This window comes from Protopterus annectens, chromosome 1.part0 (assembly GCF_019279795.1).
Source record: "Protopterus annectens isolate FY-2018-M chromosome 1.part0, PAN1.0, whole genome shotgun sequence".
NCBI classification, from domain to species: domain Eukaryota; kingdom Metazoa; phylum Chordata; order Ceratodontiformes; family Protopteridae; genus Protopterus; species Protopterus annectens.
The window spans coordinates 1,775,868,787-1,775,896,094 of record NC_056725.1 but is presented as its reverse complement, the minus strand read 5'-3'; the positions used below and the strand labels follow the sequence as shown (position 1 = coordinate 1,775,896,094).

The 27,308-nt window shown below is 38.9% G+C and overlaps 1 protein-coding gene across 2 annotated transcripts in view; it reads left to right on the top strand.

Moving 5' to 3' along the window:
* The window catches only part of RPS6KA2 (ribosomal protein S6 kinase A2), a 2,145,504-nt gene extending 2,118,579 nt beyond the window's left edge, over positions 1 to 26,925 (top strand). The window contains exons 20-21 of one of the 2 annotated variants that reach the window (XM_044069491.1): positions 14,017 to 14,154; positions 26,541 to 26,925. In XM_044069491.1, the coding sequence (XP_043925426.1) occupies positions 14,017 to 14,154; positions 26,541 to 26,648 (246 nt within the window). In that variant the 3' untranslated portion in view covers positions 26,649 to 26,925. Of the gene's footprint in view, positions 1 to 14,016; positions 14,155 to 19,217; positions 20,053 to 26,540 lie in introns of those variants that run through there. The other variant, XM_044069485.1, reaches the window with a different exon arrangement.
* The last annotated feature ends 383 nt before the right edge of the window (positions 26,926 to 27,308 follow it).

Sequence of the window (27,308 nt, the reverse complement as noted above, 5' to 3'; positions counted from 1 at the left end):
CAGCACTGTCTTGCTCTTTATGTAAGTTTATCTTAGACTTGTGTTTTCTGTTAGAAATAGCTAGAAACTAGGAAGAATAGGCTTTGTTTTTCTGTGATGTCAGAACTGTACTACTACATTAAGTATTTCTCTGTGATCTCTGAACTCTTGACCAGCACTGTGTAGTAAAAGTATTGTTTTGTGTTTTGACTATTTGTTATTGTTATTAACTATAGCTGTTTTTTGTAGAGATAATTTAAGCTCTTTAGAGTACTTGTATGCCTTTGGTAAAATTGTACAACACCACTCCAATTGGATAATAATATTGCACAGTAATAATTGGACACCCTTTTAAGGGCCTTTGAGAAGCTGATAAATATTAGTGGGTGGTGGTAGTTGGTACTACCGTATAGTCTGGGAAAAAGGGGCACAGCTGGACAACCTGTGCCAGCCTTTCCCAGGAGTGTCTGTGTGGTTGTATAAGCTCTTTTCAAAGTGTGTGTGTGTGTGTGTGTGTGTGTGTGTGTGTGTGTGTGTGTGTGTGTGTGTGTGTGTGTGTGTGTGTGAGCTACTTGGTAAGGGACACGAAGCACTGGTTGGACACAAAGGGTGCTGGAGGTTTTAGCTTGCCCATGTCACCCATTAGGCTGAGATCTGGACCCTATAACTGTGCCAGTGGGGGGTCTTATTAGGGACCTGGAGAGCAAGGGAGCGACCAGCCCCAGACTGACTGTGATCTCTGTGTGCTGTTAAGGGAAATTGCACTTTACTGTGTGTATTTGTTGTCCTTTCCTCCTATATGAGATGCCCCTCACTGGTGTTAGTGGTAAAGACTGAGGCTCAGGCATCACACCCTCCTCTACCACTGTCAGTACTTCCTAACTAAACCACTTTTGTAATATAAGATGACAATCAATTTGTTATGCTACTCCACTCCCTTAGATATTCTTTTTGAAATTAGTTCCTGGAAAGAATAAGTTCTATTACCATAAAGACTGGAAGCAAAGCTCTCTTCACCCAAGACTGGACTAGACAGTCAAGAGGAGAAGGTAAACACTTGCACCACACCACACTCATCACATAGTCCCACAAAACATATACCACCAAAACACACACATAGCAACACAAAACACACACCTACATTCACGGAGGCTCTCAATAAAAATCTGCTCAAGCAACAGAGACCTCCAAAGCAGAAACGCATGTAACCTCCACCCCCCAACACAACCCAAATGACACTTAGCCCACAAACTCGGTGTGCTACTCAACCACTGCCCATAAGGCATAACAACGTACCCAACACTCTAGTCATAGGTGACTCTATAGTCAGGCACACTGATGTTCCACTCACCAGGCTAAACAAGGAGAAAGTTACTGTCAGCTGCCTGTCGGGTGCCAGGATCTGCCACATAATGCATGCACTCAGGTCACTCCACAACAAGTACAAATATGACTCTGTCATTGTCCATGTTGGTGTGAATGACCTGAGAGGTACCTCCCTGGACTACATGAAAAGAGACATGGAGGAGCTATCCGATCTTGTAGCCCATTCAGGTATGACCCTAGCCCTGAGTACCATCCTGCCATCACCCAGAATGATACCATAGTACAAGGACAAAATGATTGACTTCAACAATTGGCTAAGCTTCTGGTGTCATTCTAAGGGGATCCAGTATCTGCCTGGGATGACATGATCGACACACCACAATGCTTTGACAGAGATGGCCTGCACCTGTCGCCCTTGGGATTCCGGATACTGGCTAAGGCTCTTGCCACGCCTATAGCGCATTTTTTAGGCAAGGTTCAAATGACAAATTCACCACTGTAACAGGTACAAGCAAGCAAAATCTGAGGGTAATGCTACTCAATGTTAGAACTCTAAATCTCAAAATGCATTCACTCGAGGCACTCCTTAAAATGTAGAACATTGACATCTGTGCAGTGACAGACACCTGGTTCAAGGCTCCAGACAGCAGCCCTGCATTACCAGGCTATAATTCATACCACACCTTTCGGCCACCTAACCTGGACTGAAACACTAAAGGTGGAGGCGTGCCCATATTCATTAAGGATGTCCACACCTCCAGGCTAGTTTCTCAGCATAATGCATCCAAGATTATCCAAGTACAACTAACTCTGGGCAAGACCGCAATCCAGATTGTAACTTGCTACAGATCCCCCACTATGCCCCAGGATTCCCACTCCTCATTTATTGATACACTGGAAAATATTAGAGTACAACCCAACACCCTAATAATGGGTGATTTCAACTACCCCACCATTAACTGGGAAAACGACTCATGTACCAACTCTTTTGCTCAACGTTTTCTGGAATTCATAAATTCCAATGCCCTGGATCAACTAATCCACACTCCCATCAGGGGCAGCAATATCCTAGACCTGGTCATTACCAACATGGGCGACTGGTGTTCCACACCAGAGATCAATTCCTCGTTGGTCAGATCCGACCACAAGCTAATCAGCCTAGACATCCACATCCTGCCCCCACCCCCTATTAGGGAAATCACCGTAAAAATGTCTCCAAAGCCAACTTTACACTTCTTAAGACAGAAGTGGCAAACTTCACAACACCCATGCAGAAGGACAATAGAGGTACAACTGCTGAATCCTACACAAATGCACTTTATAAGCACTTACACGAGTGCATGGATCGTGCTATCCCTAACAGAACCAAGATGCCATCCTCCAAAAAAAGAAAGCCAATGTGGTGGTCCCCTGCCATAAACAAACTCTACAACAGAAGAAAGAAAATGTTGCAAAAAAGACTAAAATCCCATGACTGGAAGAACTCCCTGGTCAGCCTCAGTAAGAAGCTGAGATCCCTCATAAAATCCTCCAAAGCTATTTATGAAAATAAAATCACCACTGATTCTAAAGACAACCACAAAGCATTCTATAGCCATGTCAAGAATTTCAAAGGCAACACTCAGATCTGCTCTGAGTTACAGCACAATGGCAGTAAATATACAGAACCAACTGATATTGCCAATATCCTGGCAGATAGGTTCAGTGCTAACTTTACCCCCCTTTCACTCCCTAAAGGGCCCATCTCTATACCGGAAGAATGCAAAGTTCCTGTAATCACAGCTGCACAGGTAAAAACCACACTCTTCAAAGCCAAGAACACAGCATCCATGGGACCTGACAACATCCCAGGCTGCATTCTACATGAACTACAGAATGAACTGGTACCCCACCTAAGTACCGTGTTCAATCATAGCCTAACCTCAGGCTTTCTGCCTACTGAATGGTGCACAGCGATGGTTATCCCACTACACAAAGGGGAAGCCACCACGGACCCCGGGAACTATCACCCCATTAGCCTAACGAGCCTGGTCTGCAAGACCATGAAACGTATCATCATGGAACTTATAAATAAAGATATTGGTAATCTCCAAACTCTGGACCCCACCCAGTTTGGGTTTGTAAAAGGCAGATCATGTCTCCTAAACCTGATTAACTTCTTTGAAGCAGTCACCAAAGCCATAGACGAGGGTAAGGCAGTTCACATAGCCTAACTAGATCTCGCCAAGGCTTTTGACACCATCCCTCACTCTGGAATTATAGATAAACTCACACAACTAGGTATAAAACCCTATGTCACAAGATGGGTTGCCAACTGGCTCACTGAGAGAACCCACACTGTGAAAGTAGCAGACACCAAATCTGACTTCAGACCAATGACAAGTGGAGTACCACAGGGTTCAGTCCTGGGTCCTCTCCTGTTTGGTATTTACTTTTCTGAAGTACAGGCTAACACAGAATGTCTTTGGCTAATGAAGTTCGCAGATGACTGCAAACTAGACGCCATAATTGAAACTCCTAACAATGTGGACATCCTACAAAAGGCCCTCACTGAGACAGATGCCTGGTGTCAAAGCCATGGCCTCAAGCTCAATGCCAAAAAGTGCATTGTCATCTCCTTTGGTGAAAACTCTGTACCCATGAGCTACCACATAGGTGGTAGTCTACTTAACACTGAAAGTGTGATGAGACCTTAGGACACAGGTGGACAGTAGTCTCTCCTTTGATAATCACATTGCCACAGTATTCAGGAAATCCTTCTGCGTGGCACACCTCATCACATAAGGTTTCTCATCCAGGAAAAAAGAGGTCATTGTTCCCCTCTACTTGTCACTCATTAGACCCATTATGGAGTACAATGTCCCTTTTGGTATGTACCTCACAAGACATCTACAGCAACTGGAAAGGCCACAGAAATACCTCACAAAGAGGATTACCAGCCTCTAACAGATGCCCTACGCAGACCGTCTCAAAAAACTCCAGCTTTACTTTGTATCTCTGCCTAACATACAAAGCTATGTCAAACCCAGAGCTGTTGGATATGCTCCACTTAAAGAAATCCCAGTCCCTCCAAGCTACACGCTCTAGGGACCTAAACCTTGTCGCCACAAGAAACAGAACATGCTGGAGGGATAGAGTCCTGTCCCAGAGAATTCCCATACTCTGGAACAAACTACTTATCTATATTAAACAAAGCTCCTCATTAGCACTCTTCAAGAAAAATCTTGATGATTGGATGGGAATTAGGAAATTCACCCTGGGGATCACCTCTGTGGCTCTGCTCGACAGGGGCACAGGAAAATAATTTTCTTAGGTGGCGAAAGCCAGGGTACATTTTTGGCTAGACTTGTATAGGCCTAGTACCTACATATGAACCTATATGTTAGTACCTTTCCTAATTCCATCCATTTCAAACTAGCACCACATCATATATACATATATACATGATGGTTATATAATCCTCAAAATATTTTGCACCTACTTGAACAAGCTGTGCTTCCATCCCTAACCAACATTGTCAAACATAGATCACCTACATAAGTAATACATTAAAGGAAAATCATCCACTGCCTCACAGTGTAAGGCCTATCCATGTTTATCTTCACCATCTTTATCCTCTTATCAGTGCATAAATTAAATGATCTGGAGCTTAAGGGGCATCCTTACTTAATACCAAAGCAGAATAAATTTTTAATGTATAAGTGTAGAAATCCAAGCCCTTACCAAATTTATATGCCTGGATGTCAGGGATGGGGTGGCAGTGTTCAGTATCGATTGGCTAAGGCCAGAATAAAAACTGCCAAATGTTATAAGGAAGGAGGACAACATAGGTAGATTTGGGACAACTGTAGTGTGAACAAGTAAGCAAGGCTCTTCCAGTAACCTATTCAGAAAACTTAATTGCCACTTCATTCTTTTAAAACAGGTACAAACCTTGGATTAAGTGTCACTGAAGTGATAGCATTATTTACACTGTCTAGCTCAGGCTGACCAGCTGAAGCTGATGCTGCTGCCCTTGTGCTTTTAACAACTCTCATTTGGTGTATCATTAACTTTCTGAAAACCAATCAAGTACAGCAAAAAAAAGCTCTTCTCATTGCCAAGGAGAAGAGACTGGAGAAAGCCAAAAAAGGTTGCAAATGTTGGTGTGTAGGAGCTGTGCAGTAAATAATAACAAACATAGCACTCCTAGAGGACAGAGTAGTGCTAGTTCTGAGAAGCACTAAAAAGTCATCATCTCAAAATAAAATCCACTATTTTCATGAAGAGTCATCTCAGACTTGAAGTTAAATTATGTCTAATCAATTTATTAAGGTGCAAGGTTCACACCAGATAGTGACGATACAGTAGCATCCGCTTAGGAGGAAGAACACCTGGAAAGGTGGAGACTGAAACGTATTTAAGTAGAGACAGGTGCTAAAGAATGGCTTATACAGCAAAACACGGAGGCTACACTCCGCTGGATAGTTATCTCTCCTTTAGGGGGGGAGGAGGGGGTTTTGCACTGAACCTGTCTGCCAGTATGTTGTTGGGTTGTATCCTCACATACGACAGTAACTGATTTTCTACATTTTCCCTGGTGACAGAAGTCTTGTTTGGTTCGGTTTCTGTTTTGCAGAAGTGTCATTCCTTTCAACGCTCAGCTCTGCTTGATGTTTAGACAAACGACTAACCAGCATCCTCTCAGCCCTGAAAATGTGTTGGTACTGATAGCAACATGTGTAGGGCCACAGTTCATTGATGAAACCCCATGCTTACACATTTACAAATGAATACAGAAGTAATGAAAATGACGATGAAGGGCTCCTGAATTTCTTGAACAAATTTGGGTAATACTTTCAGTGTTTTGATGTTGTCAGTACATTCAGATCAAGACCTGGTACCTTAGAAATGCTGGAATATGCTTTACAAATGTGTACTGTAAATACTGTCATATCCTATTATGGACGAATGCAGAATGTGATTTATTTAGTTAGTTTACTAGAGTAGTACACTAATCACAATACGACATTTGCAGGCACGGCTCAGATAGATGTCTATGAATCATGGCAAAGCATTAGTAAACCACTGAGAAATGTATTTTAGTAACTTTCCTAGCTATTCCATGACAGTTCAGTTAGGTATATGTTACAGGTTTATTTATTTATTTATTTGCATTTGGTTTATCTCATTTTTTACATTATAAAGCTGACCAGGTAACTCGCTCAGAATTAGTAAACACTATAGCATTAAATACATTTGTTAACAGAGCAAAATGTAGTTCGCCAGAAACCAAAACAATAAATGTATTCTATTAAATGTAGTAATAAAGGCAGGTTTGTGTTCCTTAGTTTGGTTGTATATAAAAGCTTCAGTAATCAGAAATGTTCTTTTATTGGCCTTACAGACTCATGGCTGCATAAAGTAACTTATTTTAAAGAGTATGATGTTTGATTTGTTACAGATAAGTGAAAACTAAAAGCTGTTCTGTGTTTCTATTTCAAACCAGAGCATACTCATGAGATGGATAACTACTGAAATGTTGCCTCATATAAGATAATATATAAACCACAGTGTATACCACTGGTGGCCACAATCCACCACAAGCAGTGGTCAGAGAAGGCTCTAAGGACAACAAAGACTTTGCTGAGTACCTGTAAGTTGATAGGAGTGAAAGCATAGGAGTTCATGAAGATGTGGGGGATAGAAAAGATGGATCAGGCAAGGGGGTGGGGGGTTACTGGGTGACTAACAAAGATGCTAAGAGAGCAGTTGCATTGGCAAAGAACAAGACATTAGAGCAATTCTGCCAGCTTCTGGAAAGAGACATCAGTTTGCACAAAGAAGATCTAGCACGTTGAAAGATAACATTAGAAAGACAGCAGGCAAATGCCAGTTGTAAGGGATGCAGATAACAGTACAGAAGGGCATCAAGGGCAGATGGAAGGAGTACTTTGAAAGAGCTTCTAAATGAGGAAAATCCTACAGAAGCTGTACTGCTGTATGCACAGCCTACAATGTCAGAGGAAGAAGAACCCTCTTCACAAGAAGCACAAAACAAGATGAAGTCAAGGAAAACAGCAGGCTCAGATGAGTTACTGAAGATACGAGTAAGATGGCAGTGCATTGGGAAGAAATGGCTTCTATGGGTGCTGACGGCAGTGTGGGGAGAGAGAGGCATATTCTAGATACCTGGAGAGTAAACATTATAGTACCAGTGTACAAGAACAAAGGGAACATTCACAACTTTGGGCAGTACAGAGGTATCAAACTCATGTCTTGCTGTATGAAGGTGTTGGAGGGGGTATACATGGATAGACACAATGGCAGTAAGATGAGACATGAGCAGTTTGAATTAAGAGTAAAATGGAGTACCTATAACCTGATATTTGCAGTGAGACAGATGGTGGAGAAGACGCTGGAGAAGAGGAAACAGTTCAACTGAGCATTCGTAGATTTGGATAAAACATTTTACAGGGTCCTAAAAAGGTGATATGGGCAGTTCTGTGATGATTTGAAGTCTCTGACATTGCAGAATTAGTTCCAGCTATGTCCTAGGACCCAAGGGCAAACGTACAAACAGTGTTTGGACTCACAGAGGGGCTCCCACTGGGAGTGGCTATGCATCAGGGCTCAGCTCTAGGTCCACTGCAGTTTATTTTAATGATAGTCTAAATCAGGAAATATGTCAGAGTTGACAGATCAACAAACCTGTTTACAGACAATGTGGCATTACATGCAGAGTCAGAACAGGAACTTCAACACATGATAGGAGACTGGGATAAAAAATAAAGACATATGGGATTAAACTGATTACAGACTAGACAGTAGTCATGGCAACAAACAGGGAAATCAGAAGAAACTTAAAACTAAGAAGAGAAAAAAAAGAGGAACAGGTTAATAGCTCAAGTGTCTGGGAAATGTGCTTGAGGAGAAGGGAAGTCTGAATGAGGAGGTCAAAGACAGAATCAAAGGGACTGCACCCAACTCATGTCAGGGGTATTTTATGACAGAAGAATGTCAGCAAAGCTGAAAAAGTAAGGTGTAGAAAACCGTGGTGCTGCCTGTGCTTCTGCATGGCACCATACCTCTCCAAGTATTAGAGCAAGAAATCTGGGCAAAGCCATTAATAAAAGTGAGACAGAGGCCCAAAAATAGGGACAGTTTTTAAATATTGCTCCTACAAACTTAGAAAGTTGGTAGAATAACAGGTTTTGCATTAGCATGAATTTTCTGAAGGCTATGAAGTCTGAAACTCAAACATCTGTTATTATTTTCTAACTTCATTCTTTAATGAGTTACTACTAATTTGCCAAAATAAAACACAATTTTATGAAAAATGGACCAAAATTATGAGGCAAAAATGTGGACATTCCTCAAAAATCTGTACAGTTGAGAGATATGCATGGCACAGAAACTTGAGCGGTGAAGGCAGTCTACATGACACAGGTAAAAGTGATGGAAATGAAGCACCTTAGATGAGTAGTAGAATGCACATTGTCAGACAGAGGAAGAAATGAGGATATCAGAGCAGAAACCAAAGTGGCACAATCACAGAAAGGGTAAGGGAGAATAAATTATGATGGTTCTGAAATGTGTGAAGAAAAGCAAAAGACTTGATGGGGCAGACCTGGAAAAGACTGGTAAAAGGATAGGGGAGGGACAGATGAGACAAGGATGTTTAGCCAAGAGATGGAAGGTTGCATGAGAGAAAACCTTGAAATGGGTGGGCATGACTGTTGAAGAGGGAAATAGAGTGTCACTGAATGGAGAGAAGTGGCAACAGTTGACATAAAACCCCAATCCCATGTTGTTGTGTCTTTCGGCTTTTCCCGCTTAGGGGTCGCCACAGCAGAACTGCGGTCCGCTAATGATTGGCAGTAGATTTTTTACGTACCGAGTTGCCGTCTCTGATGCACAACCTTCAATGAAGGTACACCCATTCACGCATGTCTCCACACAGAAGATGCTCTAGCTGAGAATCGAACAGGACAACGTCTTACTGTGAGGCAACAATGCTACCGCAGCACCACCACCGCAGTCAACACCCCAATCCCATGTAAAATATGAAAAAGTGAAAATTGTTGATGTAGATGAAGATGATGATGATGATGATAACGCACAGTACTTTTTATGTGGCGCAGTATAACATGATCCAGCACTAAATTCATTTTTTTTATTTATCATAACCATTCTGCTTCAGGAACCAGTTGGAAATTCACACTTACTTTAATAAAACATAACTTTCAAAAAGTATTTTAAATGCAGCTTATAACTCAGCAGATTTTGTGCAATAAGTCATAGCAAACACTGAAAACTAAATATTAAAATTGGAGAGGACTGCAAAATCACAAAAATAAGGTGCATTTATTTTGATCCTTGTCTAATCAATGTCATGTTTTTATTATGTCTTACTTCACATGTTTAGAAGAAACAGTGCTACAGTATATGGGAAAGGAAGGTAAAAGGTACAAAACTGTAGCGCTGTGACTGGAGCACAATCTGATATATGATTTACCAGAAATAATTCCTTCTTAACAAATTCTGAATTAAGCCAGGGATACAAATTAGCTGTGCAAAAGTGAATGCAACAGACATTATTGTACTCCTGCACAAAGCGTAAGGTACCATACAGCTATGACTATTTGCTTAAATCTGAAAGAAAAGAAACACAAGTGCTCTTATATCATTTTCTTTTGGAGGGGGGATGATTTCCATTCCACAGTGAACTTTCTTCTTACTAAATGAAAGTGAATCGGTTAGGGAAAATAATAAAACCAGCACATTTTTATGAGTCAGAAAGAAACAGGCTTGGTTACAGAAATATATAGTTTGGAGATATGTTGTTATTATTATTATTATTATTACTATTTTTTATTGTTATTATTTTATTCTGAGTACAGGTTCCTCTGCATTAAAGATCATTGAGCCAAATAAATTCTCAGAATGGTTGATTTTTATGCATAGCAATGCACACAATGAAAACCAGTATCTGTATTATATAATGAAACCCAAATTAATGCTGTTTGGCTGCTTGAAACCATATTCATCTTATCAGAGAACTTGCACTTCTTGAATAATTGTTCAGAATTACAATTGTAAATTTAATGATGCAGGGTATCTTTCCTGCATGGGGGTGAAGGGGGCTAAGACCTCCCTTCCAAAGAAAAATATATTTCTTTTGCATATTTTAATTTTGTTGAGTGCAAATTTGAGTGAGTGGTACAGTTCTCTACAGATATCACTATCTTCAGTGGTACCGCTATCTAAATAACATTCACCACACATTCAGTGTATAACATAGCTATACTACAATAGGACTTCCACTCATGTCTCAAATACTTGCCAAGTATATAACATTACTCTGACAGTGTGCTGCCATAAAGAAAAGAAGGAATAAGGAGCCTGTAATGAACATTGATTATTTCATATTTCGTACCATGGGTAACCAGGATCTGTAAAAAGAGTTACTTTACAAGCCTGAAGTTTCAAAACTTCAAACTGCTATCTGCCAAGACCATAAAATCGAAGTTTTGAACCTTTGAAATTTTTTTTTTATGTTTTTGCCTCCCTGCACCCCTACACCCACTGCTAAATAAATATACCAACTCTGACATCGCAGTACAGTGAGGAAAATGGTACATTTCACATTCTGTGCTGTATGGCAATCTCCATTCAAAACGTTCGAAGTTTCAAAACCTCGATCTTATGGCCTCTACCATTTGCAGTTCAAAGTTTTGAAACTTCAACCTTGTGAAGGGAATCCCTGTTGAAACCTGGGAAGAGCATGCTGCTACTGCTCAGCTTAAATGTGTTTGAAATACAGGGGGAAGCAGAGTGGCAATGAAAGTGTCACTTTGCTTCATTTTGGATGTGTCTGGCAATATAACATGTCAATAAAAAGTGCTGCGACAATTTATCTTACAGCTGGTTGCAGGTCTTTCAATTGCAGTGAGTTGCTACTTAAGTACAATGTGTAACGTAATATAATATAATATAATATAATATAACATAATATAATATGATATGATATAATATAATATATAATATAAAATATTCTAATATAATATAATACAATATAATATAATTATAAAAATTATGCTACATACTATGTTAATATGTTACTGTTTGTAACATTGTACATGTATCATTTGCCTTTAGCCCAGGTCGTATTTGAATACTTCTAAAACTAGTTCATTGGCCTCATTACCCGATAAATAATACACAAACAAACAAAAGGAAAGTTAATAAATAAAGGCCTCCTAACTCTAATCTGTGAGGCAACACAATGGATACTGCTACCCATTTCCTGCCTGGAGAGTAACCCTAATACTTTTTGTAGGAGGTAGGGGGATGAGATAAGCGAGAAACTGGGGCTGCTTGCTTGCATTACTGTACTGAATTAGACTCAAAAATATGTCCATATGGTGCTGATCAGTTTAGTTAGTGATGTCTTATGCTGACACATATTTTCTGTACCACTGAATATGCACTTAGTGTTGTGTGTGGTTATAAAAAGAACTGATAATACCAATTACTAACCTTTTTAGCAAATAAGGATAGGGACATGTTTCTAAAGACTTAAATAGGGAACTGTGAATTATTTTTCATATGGAAGCATTAGAGAAGTTCATAACTACTTTTCAGTTTGATCTGCTGTAAGGACAATCATGGAATTAGTGCAGAACAGATATATTTGGAAATGTATGGAGCTCAGCAGAGCAAAGGCTCAAAGATGTTATGAATTCAAGCAAACAAGAAAAATTACCAGCAGCCACCAAAAGTCACTCAGTTGAATAGACAATATTGGCAGAAAATAAAATCTCCAAGTGACCACCACAGCTGTAAGCATGTAAAGTTTATTACAAAAAAAATAAAAGCTGGATAAGTGCTTTCACACAGTGCGTGCTTCATCGGATCTAAAATACAACTCAAGTAATCAAATTTAAATATGCTAAAACCAATTAAAACAGACCAATAAAAACCTTCTATTAATTTATTGATGAGATCTACGTGTCTTTAACACTGGCTTTAAAGGCACAGAGCCATTAATCCCTGGTAGTTTATCTGCCTGCATTCTGATTATCCATTTAGTCTCAGCAAGTTTTCCCCTTTTGTTATAATCACCTCAAAGCCCTCTAGGAACAACTCTATAATGCAGGCAAGCCTCCATATGGAGGCGTTGCCATTGTAGTCTCGAGTTTGAAAAGACAACAGGAAGGTTATAAATTCACAACAGGAAAGTAATGCTAGGCAACTCTAAAATAGTTCTTTTATTAGGCAATAGGCAGGATATTATATCTGAACATGTATATGGGCATGGCCTACTTAAATCTCTCTCTCTTTCCCATTTATGCACCATGTGGTACATCAGGCAATGAGCACCTTTCAGCACTCATTGTTTCTACAGTAGTTATGGGTTTTATGGGCTCAGGTTGCTAGCCCAAGGCCCAACACTCCTCAGCAGGTGCACCACACACATCTGCACACTCACACCTAGGGACAATTTAGAGTGTCTAATCCACCTACTGCATGTCTTTGGAACGTGGGAGGAAACCGGAACACCTGGAGGAAACTCAGGCAAATGCAGGAAGACATTCAGATTCCACACAGAGGGCACCTCAGCCAAGAATTGAACCGGAGAATCTCTTGCTGTGAGGTGACAATGCTAACTGCCCCCCTTACTTAAATATCAACACGATATTTAACAGAACAGATTGTCAAACACATTAGACATACATGGAGTAGATGTCACAGTGACAATATAAATAAAATAATGGTTTGGCAGTATGACACAGAGGGTCATATTAATGGAGTCAGCTCAGATTAAAGGCTGGTGACTACCTGGTTACTATGTAAGTCAGTACTAGAGCTGATCCTTTTTGTAAGACACACAGCAAGAGGACAAAGAGGAAAGAAAGCCTCTGTTGGAGGAACAGTGTTATGCAATGGAGTTCATAAACAAGGGGAAAGTTAGCCTCTATAGATGGCACAATGTAGAAGTGTAGAAAGAATGAAAAAATAGCAATAACAGAAAAATTATTTAGAAAATGGCAAGTTAAATGCAACACAGACAAAAAATACAGATTTTTTTGCAGATCAACCTGCACCCTGTGGGGTGCTTTGTTCTCAAGTCTGTCCATGCAGGGTAAGGCCACTTGCACCCCCATTAACTGTAATCAGTGCCAGATGATATATATATTGGGGAAAGGATGCAGTGATGTCAGAGAATCAGCAGCTGAGGCACTCATGAGTGGTTATCCATAAGTCATACTGTTAATCTACCAGCTATTCAACTTCCAATGCTTCAGCCATGCCTTTCAGTCCAAAACAGGAGTAAAACTGCTCATTTGTAGCCAAGAGGTACTGAAAATAAGTGCAGAAGTCCTGTCTAGCCAGAATTGTTGTCATGAAATTTGTCACTCTACCCACATATCAGCATTGCTACTTGGGTCTGGTGGAAATGTGTGAGTGTGCATTTTCTGCATCAAGGAAGATTACAGAAGGTAGTGTAATTAGTTTTAGATCTGGAGTGTATTCATTTCTTTAAAACACATAGAGTCATGGTTCTGAGTAGAGAAAAGAGCAATAGTTTCCCTACACAGTAACCATTTTTCACATTGTAGGCCTCACTAAGTTAGATTTGAATGTAGTGCTACATACTGAAATGGCACCATTTCTCCTGGACCTTCAACAAGCCTCATAATTCTGTGGTTTTGTTTTTTCCTTCAGGACATTGTTTCCAAGATGTTGCATGTGGATCCCCATCAGCGCCAATCCGCAGCCCAAGTTCTTCGGCACCCCTGGATAGTGAACCGAGACTACTTACCACAGAGTCAGCTCACCCGACAGGATGTTCAGCTGGTTAAGGTAAGCAGCAGTATAATAATCCACGCTTACTTTGGTGCACCCAGTTTCATAAATAATAATTTTGTTTAATTGCTTCCATAAACATAATGGTGAGTTCATCAACTTTCTTGCTAAGAAAACAGTAGGACTAAATTAATTCTGTTGTCAAAAATGAAAAATAAACAATATGCACTTTTGTAGTAGAAGAGGTCCAAATTTTACATATAAAATTGTTTCATTTTTTCTGTAATTTAAAAAATATAATCAGCACACAACACTAAAAAAAAAAACAATTTCCCTTCAATCATCAGAACACCAGTAAGTGTTTTTATCACAACATAAAGCTACAATGTGTATTGAACTACAGAGAACAGAAATTATCAAAACCACATAGAGCTACTTTCATTTTTTTCTGTAATTTTGCAGCTGCACAGTTCGCAGATGATAAATCATTTTATATCTTACCTTTTATATATTATCTTTCTCAGATCAAGTCCAACTCCTTTATCTGTCTGTCCACATATCTTTCTTTGGAAATTGTTGCCATACTGTATCTGATTTATGCTGACTTTTCTTATAATCCTCAAGATGTGTTTTCTCTGCTTTCTTATCCTGTACTGTGCCTTCCTTTCTCACAACCCTCGGCTACAAGGGATGTAGAATAGGTTAATAAGTAAATACTAGGCTACTTGTCCTTGTGAGACTTTTAAGACTAATGAAGTTCCCTTTCAAAGGTGAGAATCAAACCCTATACCTTATATCTGTGAAATAAACACTTTAACCATTGTACCAACCCACAACCTGATGTACAATGTATGCCTCCCTAGTGATGTGTAAGGCCATCTGAGTAATCCTATTCCTAATACATACTGCACATCCAAACAACACTATGCTGCACATTATGTAGCTGTCTTTAAATCAGACTATCTGATCTTTTCCTAGTCTTTATTTTTCTTTGTGACTTTTGAAATGCTCGTGAAATGCTTCAGATGTTTGCACTGCATTATTGTGCCTCAGTATCATGAGTTCACATTTCATTTGACTTTCGATTGCCATATTCTTTACAGTTTCTCTGATTTTGTCAGATTACTCCTGTTGTATTTTACCTTCTTCCTAAGTGCACACCCTAATGTTGATCATACGACAGGGGTATATCTACCCTTTAACAATGTTAATACAAACGTGCTGAAATAGGACACCCAAATGCTGAACCTACTGGCAGTCTGCTGACTACCTCCCTTTATTCTGAAAGAAATCTGTTTATCACAACTGTATGCTTCCAGTTAAGTAGCCTCATTATAACACTTTTTCCTTTCTTGCAGCATACATGAATTTATTCATAATTTTTTCTGTAGGAAACATAATGAAACTAAATATCTTTCAGAACTCAAAGAATGTTGCATTCAGTTCAGTATGTCCAATATACAACCTTAATCCCCACATCAAACAATTCCATTACATTAATTTGAAATGACCTACTTTTTGATTCCATATCACCTTAGATCATTTACTGCAATGGGTTCAAACTACTACACACGTCATTCTTTCTACAGTAATGTAAGAATTTTCCACGTTACTTAGGTGAGGGAATACTGACAAGTATTTTCCTATATTTTCAGTATTGTTTTCTTATTGGAGATCTTGCAGGACTACAGAATCCCCATGCATAATTTTCTTTTCTGAAAGGACACTCCTTGCTTCCCACCACTGCAGCCTGAATCTACCTAGACAATTCGTTCTCACATAAAATGGATTGAATATTTTGTAGTATCTTTTCATTGAGAGATGTTATAAAAGTGAGTTGCTGAATGAAGTGTTAAATATGTAAAATAAAACAGGACAAGTGTGTACAAGGTTGAATTTGAAGGGAGATGTTAATGAACCATTTATTAACATAAGGAGTAGTAATGTAGAATTAAGCAGAGCATATACAATTAGTTGTAGAATGGATATGTAGCCAATGGAAAGCAATACAAGTAATTCCAGATGATGTAGCCAATGGAAAGCAATACAAGTAATTCCAGATGTGCATAACATTCTAGGAAATGAGGCAAATGTTGATAAGAGAAGAAAAAATATTAAGGTGCTGTAAGAAGAAGACCAGAAAAAGCTTGTAAAAAAGCAGGCACATATCCCTATGTAAATTTATTAACAAAATGCCATATGAAGTATTACCCCACATGGGTAAAAGTGTCAGTCTTGGTTCAAATTCTGATTATTATTTTGAGAAAAGGGTTTATGTTGCAACTAGTTTAACATTAATGCTTTTTTAATGTGGGTAGACAGTGAGAAAATTTGCTTGAAATATTTATGCACAATACTGCGGTGGTGGTGCTGCGGTAGCAATGTCGCCTCACAGTAAGACGTTGTCCTGTTCGATTCTCAGCTAAAGCATCTTCTGTGTGGAGACATGCGTGAATGGGCGTACCTTAGTTGAAGATTGTGCGTCAGAGCTGGCAACTCAGTACGTAAAAATCTACTACCAATCATTAGCGGACCAGAGTTCCACTGTGGTGACCCCTAACCGGTAAAAGCCGAAAGACACAACATTAATGCAATATGAAGGCAAAATCTAAAACTAGTGCACTTTATAAGCATCCTGTTGTAATGGCTGTGGAGCTTTTCTCCCCAGGCCCCCTCTGTAAATGGGCACAGCCAGGTATAGTCAACCCAGCCAATGTGCATAATTAATTCAGTGATTGATTAATTAATTATTTTCCAGTCCCATTCGGAAGTGCATGAGCATCCTATGTTTTTTTTTCCTGCACTAGTCCATCACTGCCATTTTGACTACAAACATTCTGTCAGGAATAAAAGTCACAAGCCCCTTAAAGTACAAATAAATGACATTATCATTTTTATATTCAAATTTTACTTATAGTAGTAGCTTTCAAAGTGCCAACAAAGCTTTTAAGGACTTGTACTTCCTGTTGTTTATCTTGGTTCCATCTATGATTCTTTCACTTACCTCACATTAATTAGTGAGGTGAACAACACCAATCTACTTGTAATGCTGTGTTTGTAACAGTGTTCTTCTTCTCCACTGCGGTCTCAGCACAGACTCCATCAGCTGACACAATATTCTTCTAGAGTGGCTAATTCCACCACCACATTGTTCAGGCAGCATGGATTTTACTGGCATACTTTCCTTTTTCTCCTTCTCTCTTTTTACAATAGATAATTCAGACTTCAGAAAACTTGACTTCTTCTGTAGGCTGAAAAACTTCTCTTTTCAAGGAACTAACAGCCTCTTCCACCAGTAGATTCTCCTCCATCTTGCAAAGATCATACAGGAAACTCCACCCAGTAAAGGATAGGGTAGCTGCAGACACTGATGCAGTAGGGGAGGCTGGACATGACTGGCATCACAGAAACATTGGCCAGTAACAGGAGGGCCGGGGCATGAGTTACCTGATCAACAATGAAAGAGATGAAAATGATGGAAGTAGAATTTGAAACTACTTAAAAAGGCATCAAATGCAAGGTCGGGGGAGGAGGAACACTACTCCATGAAGGGGACAAGGAAGCAGATAGGGTCATAAACAAATGTAAGTGCCCTGATGTTAAGATAGAGGAAGGGGTGTGCTTGTGGGCCATTATGATGTATCAGTCCTAGACAAAACAGAATGGGAGAAACATAGGGCAAAATAAAGAAGACAGGCAGGATATGGGAGGTCTGAATATACCAAACTGGAAGGTAATGTAGGGAGAAATCTAAGAAATTATTTGTAAAGACTGGCCAAGTTGGCAGACAGATGATAGTTGAGCTTCAGTGCAGACAAGTGCAAAATACTGCACTTGGCCCACAATTTCCTTCATGTGAATTATCAGCTGGGGAAGGGGAAATGATGACAAATGAACAAGAAAGCAATATGGAGCCATTTGCCTTCGCTGGACTGGTGCACCAGGAGCAGAATGAGATGGCAATGGCAGCAGCAACATTCCATTAGGGGGACACACTTCAGAAGCAAAGAGGTAATGATGCCTCTTTGCTAGGCCACAGTCAGAGCACACCCAGGGCACTATGTGCCATTCTAGAGGCCTTATAAGGAAAGGGACACCAAACTGACGAAGGTAGGTGTGAGAAAACTTACCAGACACTTAATGGGATGTAGGGTAAAAGATATAACCAGAGACTAAAACATCTGGAAATTCTTCCATAAGAGGGCAGAAGAGATAGTTAAAAAGATGTGGGTATGTAGCATTATGTCTGTGAGATGTGAAGGGGTCATCCTAAAAGGGAAAGTTAGACAGAAAGTACTGATGAAGTTAGCAACTTGTAGTTGCAACTACTATCTGGATCTGTGAAAGTGCTTCTTCCATAGACAAATGGTATGGACATCTGGAACTGGTGGTGAAGCAGGGTCCACTGAAAAATTTAAGGTAGTGCAAGACATGTGGAGAAAGAGGAAGGAGGAATAAAGGGATGGACAGAAAGTAGAATGTTAAATATACTTAAAGGTAATATAAGTTTGTTTATTGACTTGTGAATAAAGATATAATGCAATATATTTCAGTTGCTAAATGTTATTCAACCTTTGTCTTATCATTTGTCTGACACTGCCTTGAAAAATTGCGTATTTTGTATACACATACACACTCGTGCACAAACACAAACACACACACCTGTATGTCATACTTCAATGTACTGCATGCCTATACTTAACTATAACATCACAGAAGTATTGCAATGTCATTACACTCAGTACTGCTGTAAGTATACTAAGTGTAATAAGCTTGTAGTGCCATTGTTTATACTGGTTACCAGATCTTCCTTATAAAGGAGCTTTATCTAACAAAACAAATGCATGGCTACTGCACTACATATAGCATCACAATAAGATGCCTACTCCTCTGTAGTGTCAACATAGAAGGTATTTTTTTATACAGTGAGTTATCACAAGCAATAAATTACATTTCAAAATAGTGAGAAACATTTTAGAAATGAGCACCTTATGCAGGAAGTAATAAAACAAAGTCAAATGATGTCAGCAAAACTGTAACAATGCAGAAAAGATCCTTAAATCATTCACTAACTTTATTAATGTTGTTAATTATTATTATTATTATTATTATTATTACAGGGCGCAATGGCAGCAACATACTCTGCTCTGAGTCGCACACCTAAAGCACCTAAACTAGAACCTGTACTGGCTTCCAGTTTGGCACAGAGGAGAGGGATGAAGAGACTCACTTCTACAAGGTTATAGCACGTCCCAAAAATCCCTAGTAGAGCGGCCATGCAAGACTTCTTTTTGAGCTACTTGCCTACCAGGATAAAAAGACTGTGAAAAAAATCCATTGATGCTAACATCAGCTTTAGGCAATGCTACCACAGGCTTTAAATCTGGGTAACTATTGAGCAGGTTCCTACAAGCACTTTGTACAATATACCCAAATGCTTCTTTTAGAAATCTGTGTGTAAATGGAAGCATAGGCTAAGAAAATGCAAGTTATGTGGCCTGGGACCATTAAAATGGCTCTGGCATCCTTGACAGTATTACATCAGCAAACAGATGCTGTGCTGAATGAATGCCATGCAGTTAAGTAAACAGCCCTCATGTGGAATCTTTTAACATACTAAAGATAACTTACTATATCTGAAATGGATTTAGCAGTATACAGGGTGCTAAGGTACTGTATACAGTTCAGTGGGTCGGTCTGCATCCACACAGCAGTGTCAACGCTTTTGTTGCTTATTATCACAGAGCACTATCTTCCTGCCTGCCTAGGGTTGCCACCTTTTCAAATGCCCAAAGTGTGACATTTTTGGTACAAATGTCAGTTTTTGCAGGGCAAAACATACCCATGTCCAGTACAAAGGGCACAACATCACTTCTTTGTCTAAATAAAAGCTTATACTTGCAGTATTTGAGTTGCTTATTCTGTTTCTTATAATATTTAGGTGTTTCAGATACAGAATAACTGTTTTATGCAACTATTACATAAAATATAGGAAATAATTTTGTCCTAAAATCTCAGGACATTTGCCATTTTTACAATTTTTTTGCAGGACACAACTGCCCAAAAATGGACTGTCCCTCGCAAAGTGGGATGGGTGGTAACCCTATGTCTGCCTGGCACAGGATGGTATACCAACAGGTGGTGGACTCAGGTGCTGGTCAGCTACATATAGTTGCTGGGGACTGCATATACAGCTAAAGGCTCCAGTGATTATTTTGCACTGTATTCCCATAAAAGCAATGTAGATGTTTAATTGTCTAGACATCATTCTTCAAAATGGGGTCTGCTAATTTAACAGCATGGAAAATAGTAACATGTTATATTCTGAAACAAAGGACAGAAATACAGATTAGTACCTGGAAGCTGAGTTACACCACTGTAAATGAATTGGAGACAAATTTTATAGCAAGGGTTCAGCCAGAATGTTTTCTCATTTCAGTACAACCTAGCAAAAATAGTGCTGTAGCACATGTAGCTCAACAAAATACTGTAATATTTTCCCGAAGTGTAGTTTCTTGCTGATATGCATTCTAAAGAAATTGCCAGCCCAAGACCCATACATACCATGATCAGTTTCTCAGCCAAAGTGTTTAAAGGTGTTGTATTCTGAAGCACATTTCCTTTACACAGGTGTATCATCATCCTTCCTTTTGGGAAATGGGAAAGAAAATGTGAAAAAAATAAACTCCCCCTCCCTGAAAGTCTTTTTATCCTTAGAAAATATTGACTTATGCATCATCACCAAAACGCAGTTTCAGTGTGCACTGGGGACACATCCTCCCTACTCAGATTCAGTGCCTGCTAGTCCTTCAGTCCCTCCAGAGGGAGTGTCTGTTACAGGTGGTGGTGTGTCTCTAATCCTGTAAAATGCCATCATGTCTAGACTTATACAGCATGATAATGACCTGGATCTCCTCCACATCCTACTATTGATAAGATCCTATATTCAGATATGCTATAAAACCTCTTCAGTGACACAGACTACCGATGAGGCTTAATGTAGTCTCTGTTATAGGTGGCGGTGTGTCTATATTCTTCTATAATGTCATCATGTCTAGATTTATACAGCATGATAATGACCTGGATCTCCTCCACATCCTACTATCAGTAAGATCCTATATTTGGGCATGCTATAAAATCTCTTCAGTGACACAGACTACCCATGATGCTAACCTGAACAAGCTTGAAGCTCTTACCATTTACACCAACCACTGTTATTCTTAGTGATTTAAATTATCCATCATAAACTGGAAGAAGTCAACTTCTGCAAATAAATATGCACAATGGCTCAGGGTACAAATGTATTGGTGCTGACCATCACTAACACAGCACCATTATGCTGTACATCTAGAGTTACCCCATTACTGGACCAACCTATATGCCTCACTAATCCTACTATCATTAGGGATGCTTTAATGCAGACTTTTTGAAACTAGCTGATGACCTGATGCAGTTCAAATGTCCCTCTGCTCTTATGCATCCAGTGTTCAACATCAGTACATTTACAGAAAATTTCTATGTTCACCTCAGTGTCTGCATCAAGGCTTCTGTTCTGCGCTGACACAAATACTATGGAAAATTTAAGAACAAACCCCTATGATGGAACACTGGTATTAACTAAATATATAACAAAATAAAATCCCTTTCCCTCAGGAATATGCTTATATTCCTCATTCCAAAACTAAACTCAGTAAGAAAAGCAGACAACTTAGAAATAAAACCAAATCCACTAAGGCTATATTTGAACTGAAAACCACCACCACCACTAGCATAGACAAAGTTCTTCACCTACGTTAGTAACTTTTGGAACAATACTCAGTTCTGGAACAATACTCATCAGTGTGCCAAATGGATACATCACAGTCTTATTCCTTCCACCCCAATGATGTAGCCAACATATTAGCTAATACATTTAGCTCACACTTTTCCCCTGTATCTCACTGTAGCCTCCCCTGTACGATATCTTGACTAAACCTGATGAAGATAACTTCTGAGCAAGTCCTAAAGGCCTTCTCAGAGGTGAAAACACCATGTCTGTGAGGCCTGACAATGTGCCTGGGTGCTTCTTTGTAAGTATAAAACACTGTCTTGCAGAGCTGCTCCAGAATCTTTTCATCTCAACCGTACAACTGGCTTTGTCAGAATAGTAGTTGTCATTCCCTTTCACAATAGTAGCCCCAACAGCAGTCCCGAAAACTATAATCAGTAAGCCTCACCAACTTTGTCTATAAGATATAGCATTAATTGAAATGGTTTATTTTCAGACCAAGAAAACATTTCTCATCTATTCTTAATCATCTTCTCCGGAAATGCAATCTTGATTAGTGATAAAACACTTCACGCTATTCTGTCTGATATCTTCTGCTGTGCAACAAAGAGTAAATGTTTTGCCACTGGAACTGCACAGACTGCTGAATTCTCATACCCTACATTTTATTATGTTACATGGAGCAATGCCATCAACATTATAGAGTGGTTTGGGTGGACTGCTAATGCATATAAAAGAAAACAAATCTGTGTGCCTGACTAAACTAGGCTGGAAATAAACCTGGATTGTTGGAAGACTGGCTAAGAAGAAAGGAAGGATTAAATTCCAATTAGGATGTTCTGTTTGCTGTACAAAGGGAAATGGTTTTGCAAGCACATGACAAAGATAAATGTTGGGCAAGATGCAGCCTTGAGCCTGCACCAGAATGGAATTTCACGAGCAAATGTTTCACCTGCCTGGCATATGTTACAAGGACATCTATGCCTATTCGTGGAATCAGAGAAGTCTCCTAAGAGTAGTCAGTAGTGGCCATGCTAATCCACAGATACACTAGCTCTCTACAGCCACCCTACGCTACAAATTCCAGGGTAAGACCTGAGTGTAAGAGTCCAAGTGGATGTCTTTTTGTGTCTCACTACAGAGCACCAGTAGTCTGGGGACTCCACTTGGCAGTAGGAAACAGTACAAATAAAGGTTATACTGGTGTAGTAATAGGGACAGTATAATTACTTACAATACTGAAATCAATATTACTAGTTCACAGAGACGACTGACAATCTGGAAAATTGTCTGGAATATACCAGGAAAGTCAGGTTTGCTAGTTCACTGTAGTGCATTGTAATCCCTACATTTTTCAAGCAGCTGATATGCATACTTTTGATTAAATACCACAGGCTCCATTTTAGAAGGAGAATTTAAAACTTTTATATCACTCTGGTGTACCTTTAATGGCTGATACACCATCCTGCAAGGATATTCAACAGCTTATGGCCACCTGCCTATCTTCCCATTTTTGACCAGTATGAAAGTCTATGCTATGGCAGTGGTGTAATTTAAATCCTGCTACCCCACTAAAAATTTGGAGAAGAGGCTACATTGGTCTAACTGTAGCACCACCTGCATCTGGAACTTGAGCAATGTCATAGTGTTAGCAGCTTTACAATTCTTACCCGATTCTTCATTTGCTATAAGTCTTGAGCCTTCCGTCACCCCCTTTCTGCAGTTGCTTTGCTGATATATTTTTAATAGATGACCCCCATTATTCTGCTAAAAGGCTGAAACATTTTGGCTGAGTATCTGATCCAAATATAGCTCTTGTAGGAACAATCAGTATATTCCTGGAAGTTTAAGAGTACAATGCCTTTAAAGTGCACTTCTGCCAAAACAAGGCAGTCACCATAACTGCTTTCATACATAGAGATATGGTTTCTTTTTTGCAGGTGTATTTTTGCTTATTAGAGTCCTGACAAATGTGAACATAATTTGCATTATTTTATCACAGGTGAATTTGCCTGTTCGTCTTTAATACAGGTTATTGCTCTCACAAGTTCCATGTAATTCCTCCCTGAGTACAGTTAAGTATTTGTTCATTTCATCAATATTTGTGTATTGCACTTCAGTAAATACTTTTGTGATGTAAAGCTAATGTGTTACAGCATATATTTTCTACATGTTTTATGTACAGCAGATTTTATTTTTAATTTAAGGATATTGTTGTTTATTTATTTTAAGTACTTTGCACCTCAAACCTGTCCAGCTGCAGTTTCTGGTTTATTTGTTTAAAATCTTTGTTCCTAAAAGAAATTATCCTTAAGCTTCATGTTAACACATTAGAAGAAGAATGTCAGGCAATGATGTTAACAACATATTTAAGCAGGATGCTTGTATTTTAAGTACAAAGTACAGATACAAAATTGGTTTAAGCATTCTGTGAACTGGGACAAAATGGATATTATATTGATAAAATTAACATTTTAAAGACTTGCATACACACACACACACACACACATATCATACTTGATTTTGAAAAATGTTTAAGAAAATTGTTTGTCTCGCTTCTCCTGTCAGTGAAGGCAGAGATCCCCATTATAACAAACTGTTCAAAGGGAGACCATAAACTGTGCCTTTTGCTGAGAAGAGACTGCCTTGTCTAGCCATTGGCACTGAGGATAATGGTTGTGAGATGTAGTTTCTATGGTACAGGGTTTGATTCCCTCAGCTCTCATTTGCCTGTTGTGAGTTTGAGCAAGTCACTTAACCAAACATTGCTCCTGAGTTGCCACTAAAAAGGGGCTGTGGGTCTACTTGGTTAACAAATTGGTACTGTTATTTTTATCTGGTGTTAGTAAGCTGTATGTATGTGCTTAACCTCTAGATGCAACAGTCTTTTTTTCCTGAGTCATTTATTTTGTGGCCTGATAACAGTGATAGAGTTTATACTTCAGTGTTTGCATCCCTCCAGTGCTTGCAGCAGCTGTCTTGAAATGCATGTTGTACTATGCCATGACATGCAGCGTTTCTCAAAAAACGTGAAAATGGATCTGAAAAAAAAACAAAGCATGTGCATTCTAATCCAGTCCTTACTATATCTCCTTATTTGTCAACATTTTGGAAAACATTGATGACATCATGTATGGTGATACCCAACATGACAGCATATGAGCTTCCAACATGCACTTACACATTAACAATGCAATAAGTGCAATATAACATGTACTCATTGAGCATTATCTAAGTAATTAATGTTCGCATTCTTCAAGAGCAGTACAGTTTCACAAAAGGAATTGTTTATAGAATCCAGCAATACATAGCCACAGACCAGTCCATCAACAAGAACAACAAAAGGGAGCTGAGGATTGTAAAAGGAAAACAATGGGAAATGAATACTTTTTAATCCATTTTAAAATTAAATGTAGGAAAACCAAATTTGATTTCAACAACCCTTTCTGTTCTCATAGGGTATCTGACCGTGTAGTGTTCAATAAAATGATTATTTGTTGTCATTACTCTTCATCAGGTGACCCTCCTGATGGTACATGCATTAGATAATTACAGTATTAGTTGAGATGTAATACATGCATTACATTTTACAGAAGCAACCCAAAGCAAACATCAGTAGGGAAAAAAATATTTTTATTCTAATATCTACTTTCAAACAGACTAAATATTACCTTTTAGTTGTTGTTCAGATAAATTTTTTTACATTGCTTTCATTTTGGAATTTTGAAGCACGTTTAAGAGTACATTGAGCATTGCAGTTTTTTAGAATTACAGAAACAGCAATTTTTCAAGAATACATACCATGTTTCTTTGTTGGACTGGCATAGATGACAGTGATAGCTGTTATTCCTAGGGGCAAGGAAGAGTCTGTGAAAATGTGATAATATCGTTACAATTTCAAAGAAATGTCAAATCTCAGCCTGTATTCTTTTCATAAAAAGAACACTGCCTAGCAATCTGCCTACTTTAGATCCAGTTCATAGGAGATCATTAAAGAGCCCAGCCCAAATCTCAATTGCTTTAAAGCACTGTCTAGGTAAGGGACTAGCTCAAAGTCACATAGTCGACAAAAGCCTAGGCAATCAAACTCTGTACTACAGGAAGTAGTATGTTAACAGTCCATAGGCTTAATTCTCTGCACTAACTGCCAGGCAGATGTGGTCCTGCAACTGCCCCTATAGAGAGGATGCTAGTCTTAATGAAGTGCAATACGAAACTGCAGCTGACATGTCCATTTATTTACCAAAAGGATGATGAAGCATTGCTTGGTAAAGCCATATGACAAAAAGCACAAAAATAATGAATATCATTGTGCATTCTAGGGGAAAAAGAGCTGTCAGTTTTTATGGCTAACTCACTGTTGCTTGTGGCAAAATACAAGCTCCAATGCACAAATACCTTAATGAATTCTGATAATGAGCTAATATTTTTGTTTACATTTGACTTCTGCTGTATATGTTTTCACCTGTTAAAAGGGTCACCACTGTACAGGGAAATACTGAACTAGAATCCTCCAGTGTCTTTAAGGAGCTTACAAGAATCGCTCATTTGTTTTTCTGAAGTGTAATATTTTTATAGCACTGTGAGTAGGAATTTATAAATAAATATTGTTTCAATGCACTATTCTGTACAGACATCTTTACTGCATTTACTGTACAATGTATTTACTCCATAGGCATTCACAGGATGTTTTGTGGCGAACTATGTGGGATCCCTGGCAAGACGACCAGCAAACAACTGCTCCCCCTTGCTTATTTTCCTGTGTATGCCTATGCCTCAATGATAACCTCAGTTGCTGCATTTGTACTTTTAGTAATGTTTCAAGACTGGTTGCATTATGAATGTAGTAACCTACAAAGACTGCATCTGTCATGTGAGCCTGACTGTATACTGAGGAGATATATCTCACATGAACCTCCACTCATTCTAAAGTTCAGTTTTTTGCTAAGGGTACACCGGAAATCTACTTGTAGATATTACATGTACTTTGCCAGTTACTTGATTTGATCACTGTCACCTTTGTATCAAAATAAAAAAAAATGCTGTACAAGTTTTCTGTATTGAATGTTTTATGTATTTTCTACTTCTGAAGTGTCAAATTGTTAAGTATTAGCAACCAGTAAAGTGCAACCTGCCCATACAGGTAATTGTCACTATGTTCAGGTCATAGGAGCAGACATGAGTGAACCACTAATGCTGCATATAGTAGCAAATCACTCCATGCGTTCAGTAAGAAAGAGCATTGAAAAGAACGCAGACACTTAGAAAGTTGCTACAATGGAGGTTACGTGAAAACAAAGAAAAGTTTCAGTTTGAAAAAAATGGAAAGTACTGTTTATAGAAAAACAAATCAACAGCAGTAATTGAAATGAAAACAGGAATCATGGAGTTCATAAGAGCTACTTCAATCAAAGGTCATCAGTAATTCACAATGAAACAAAAC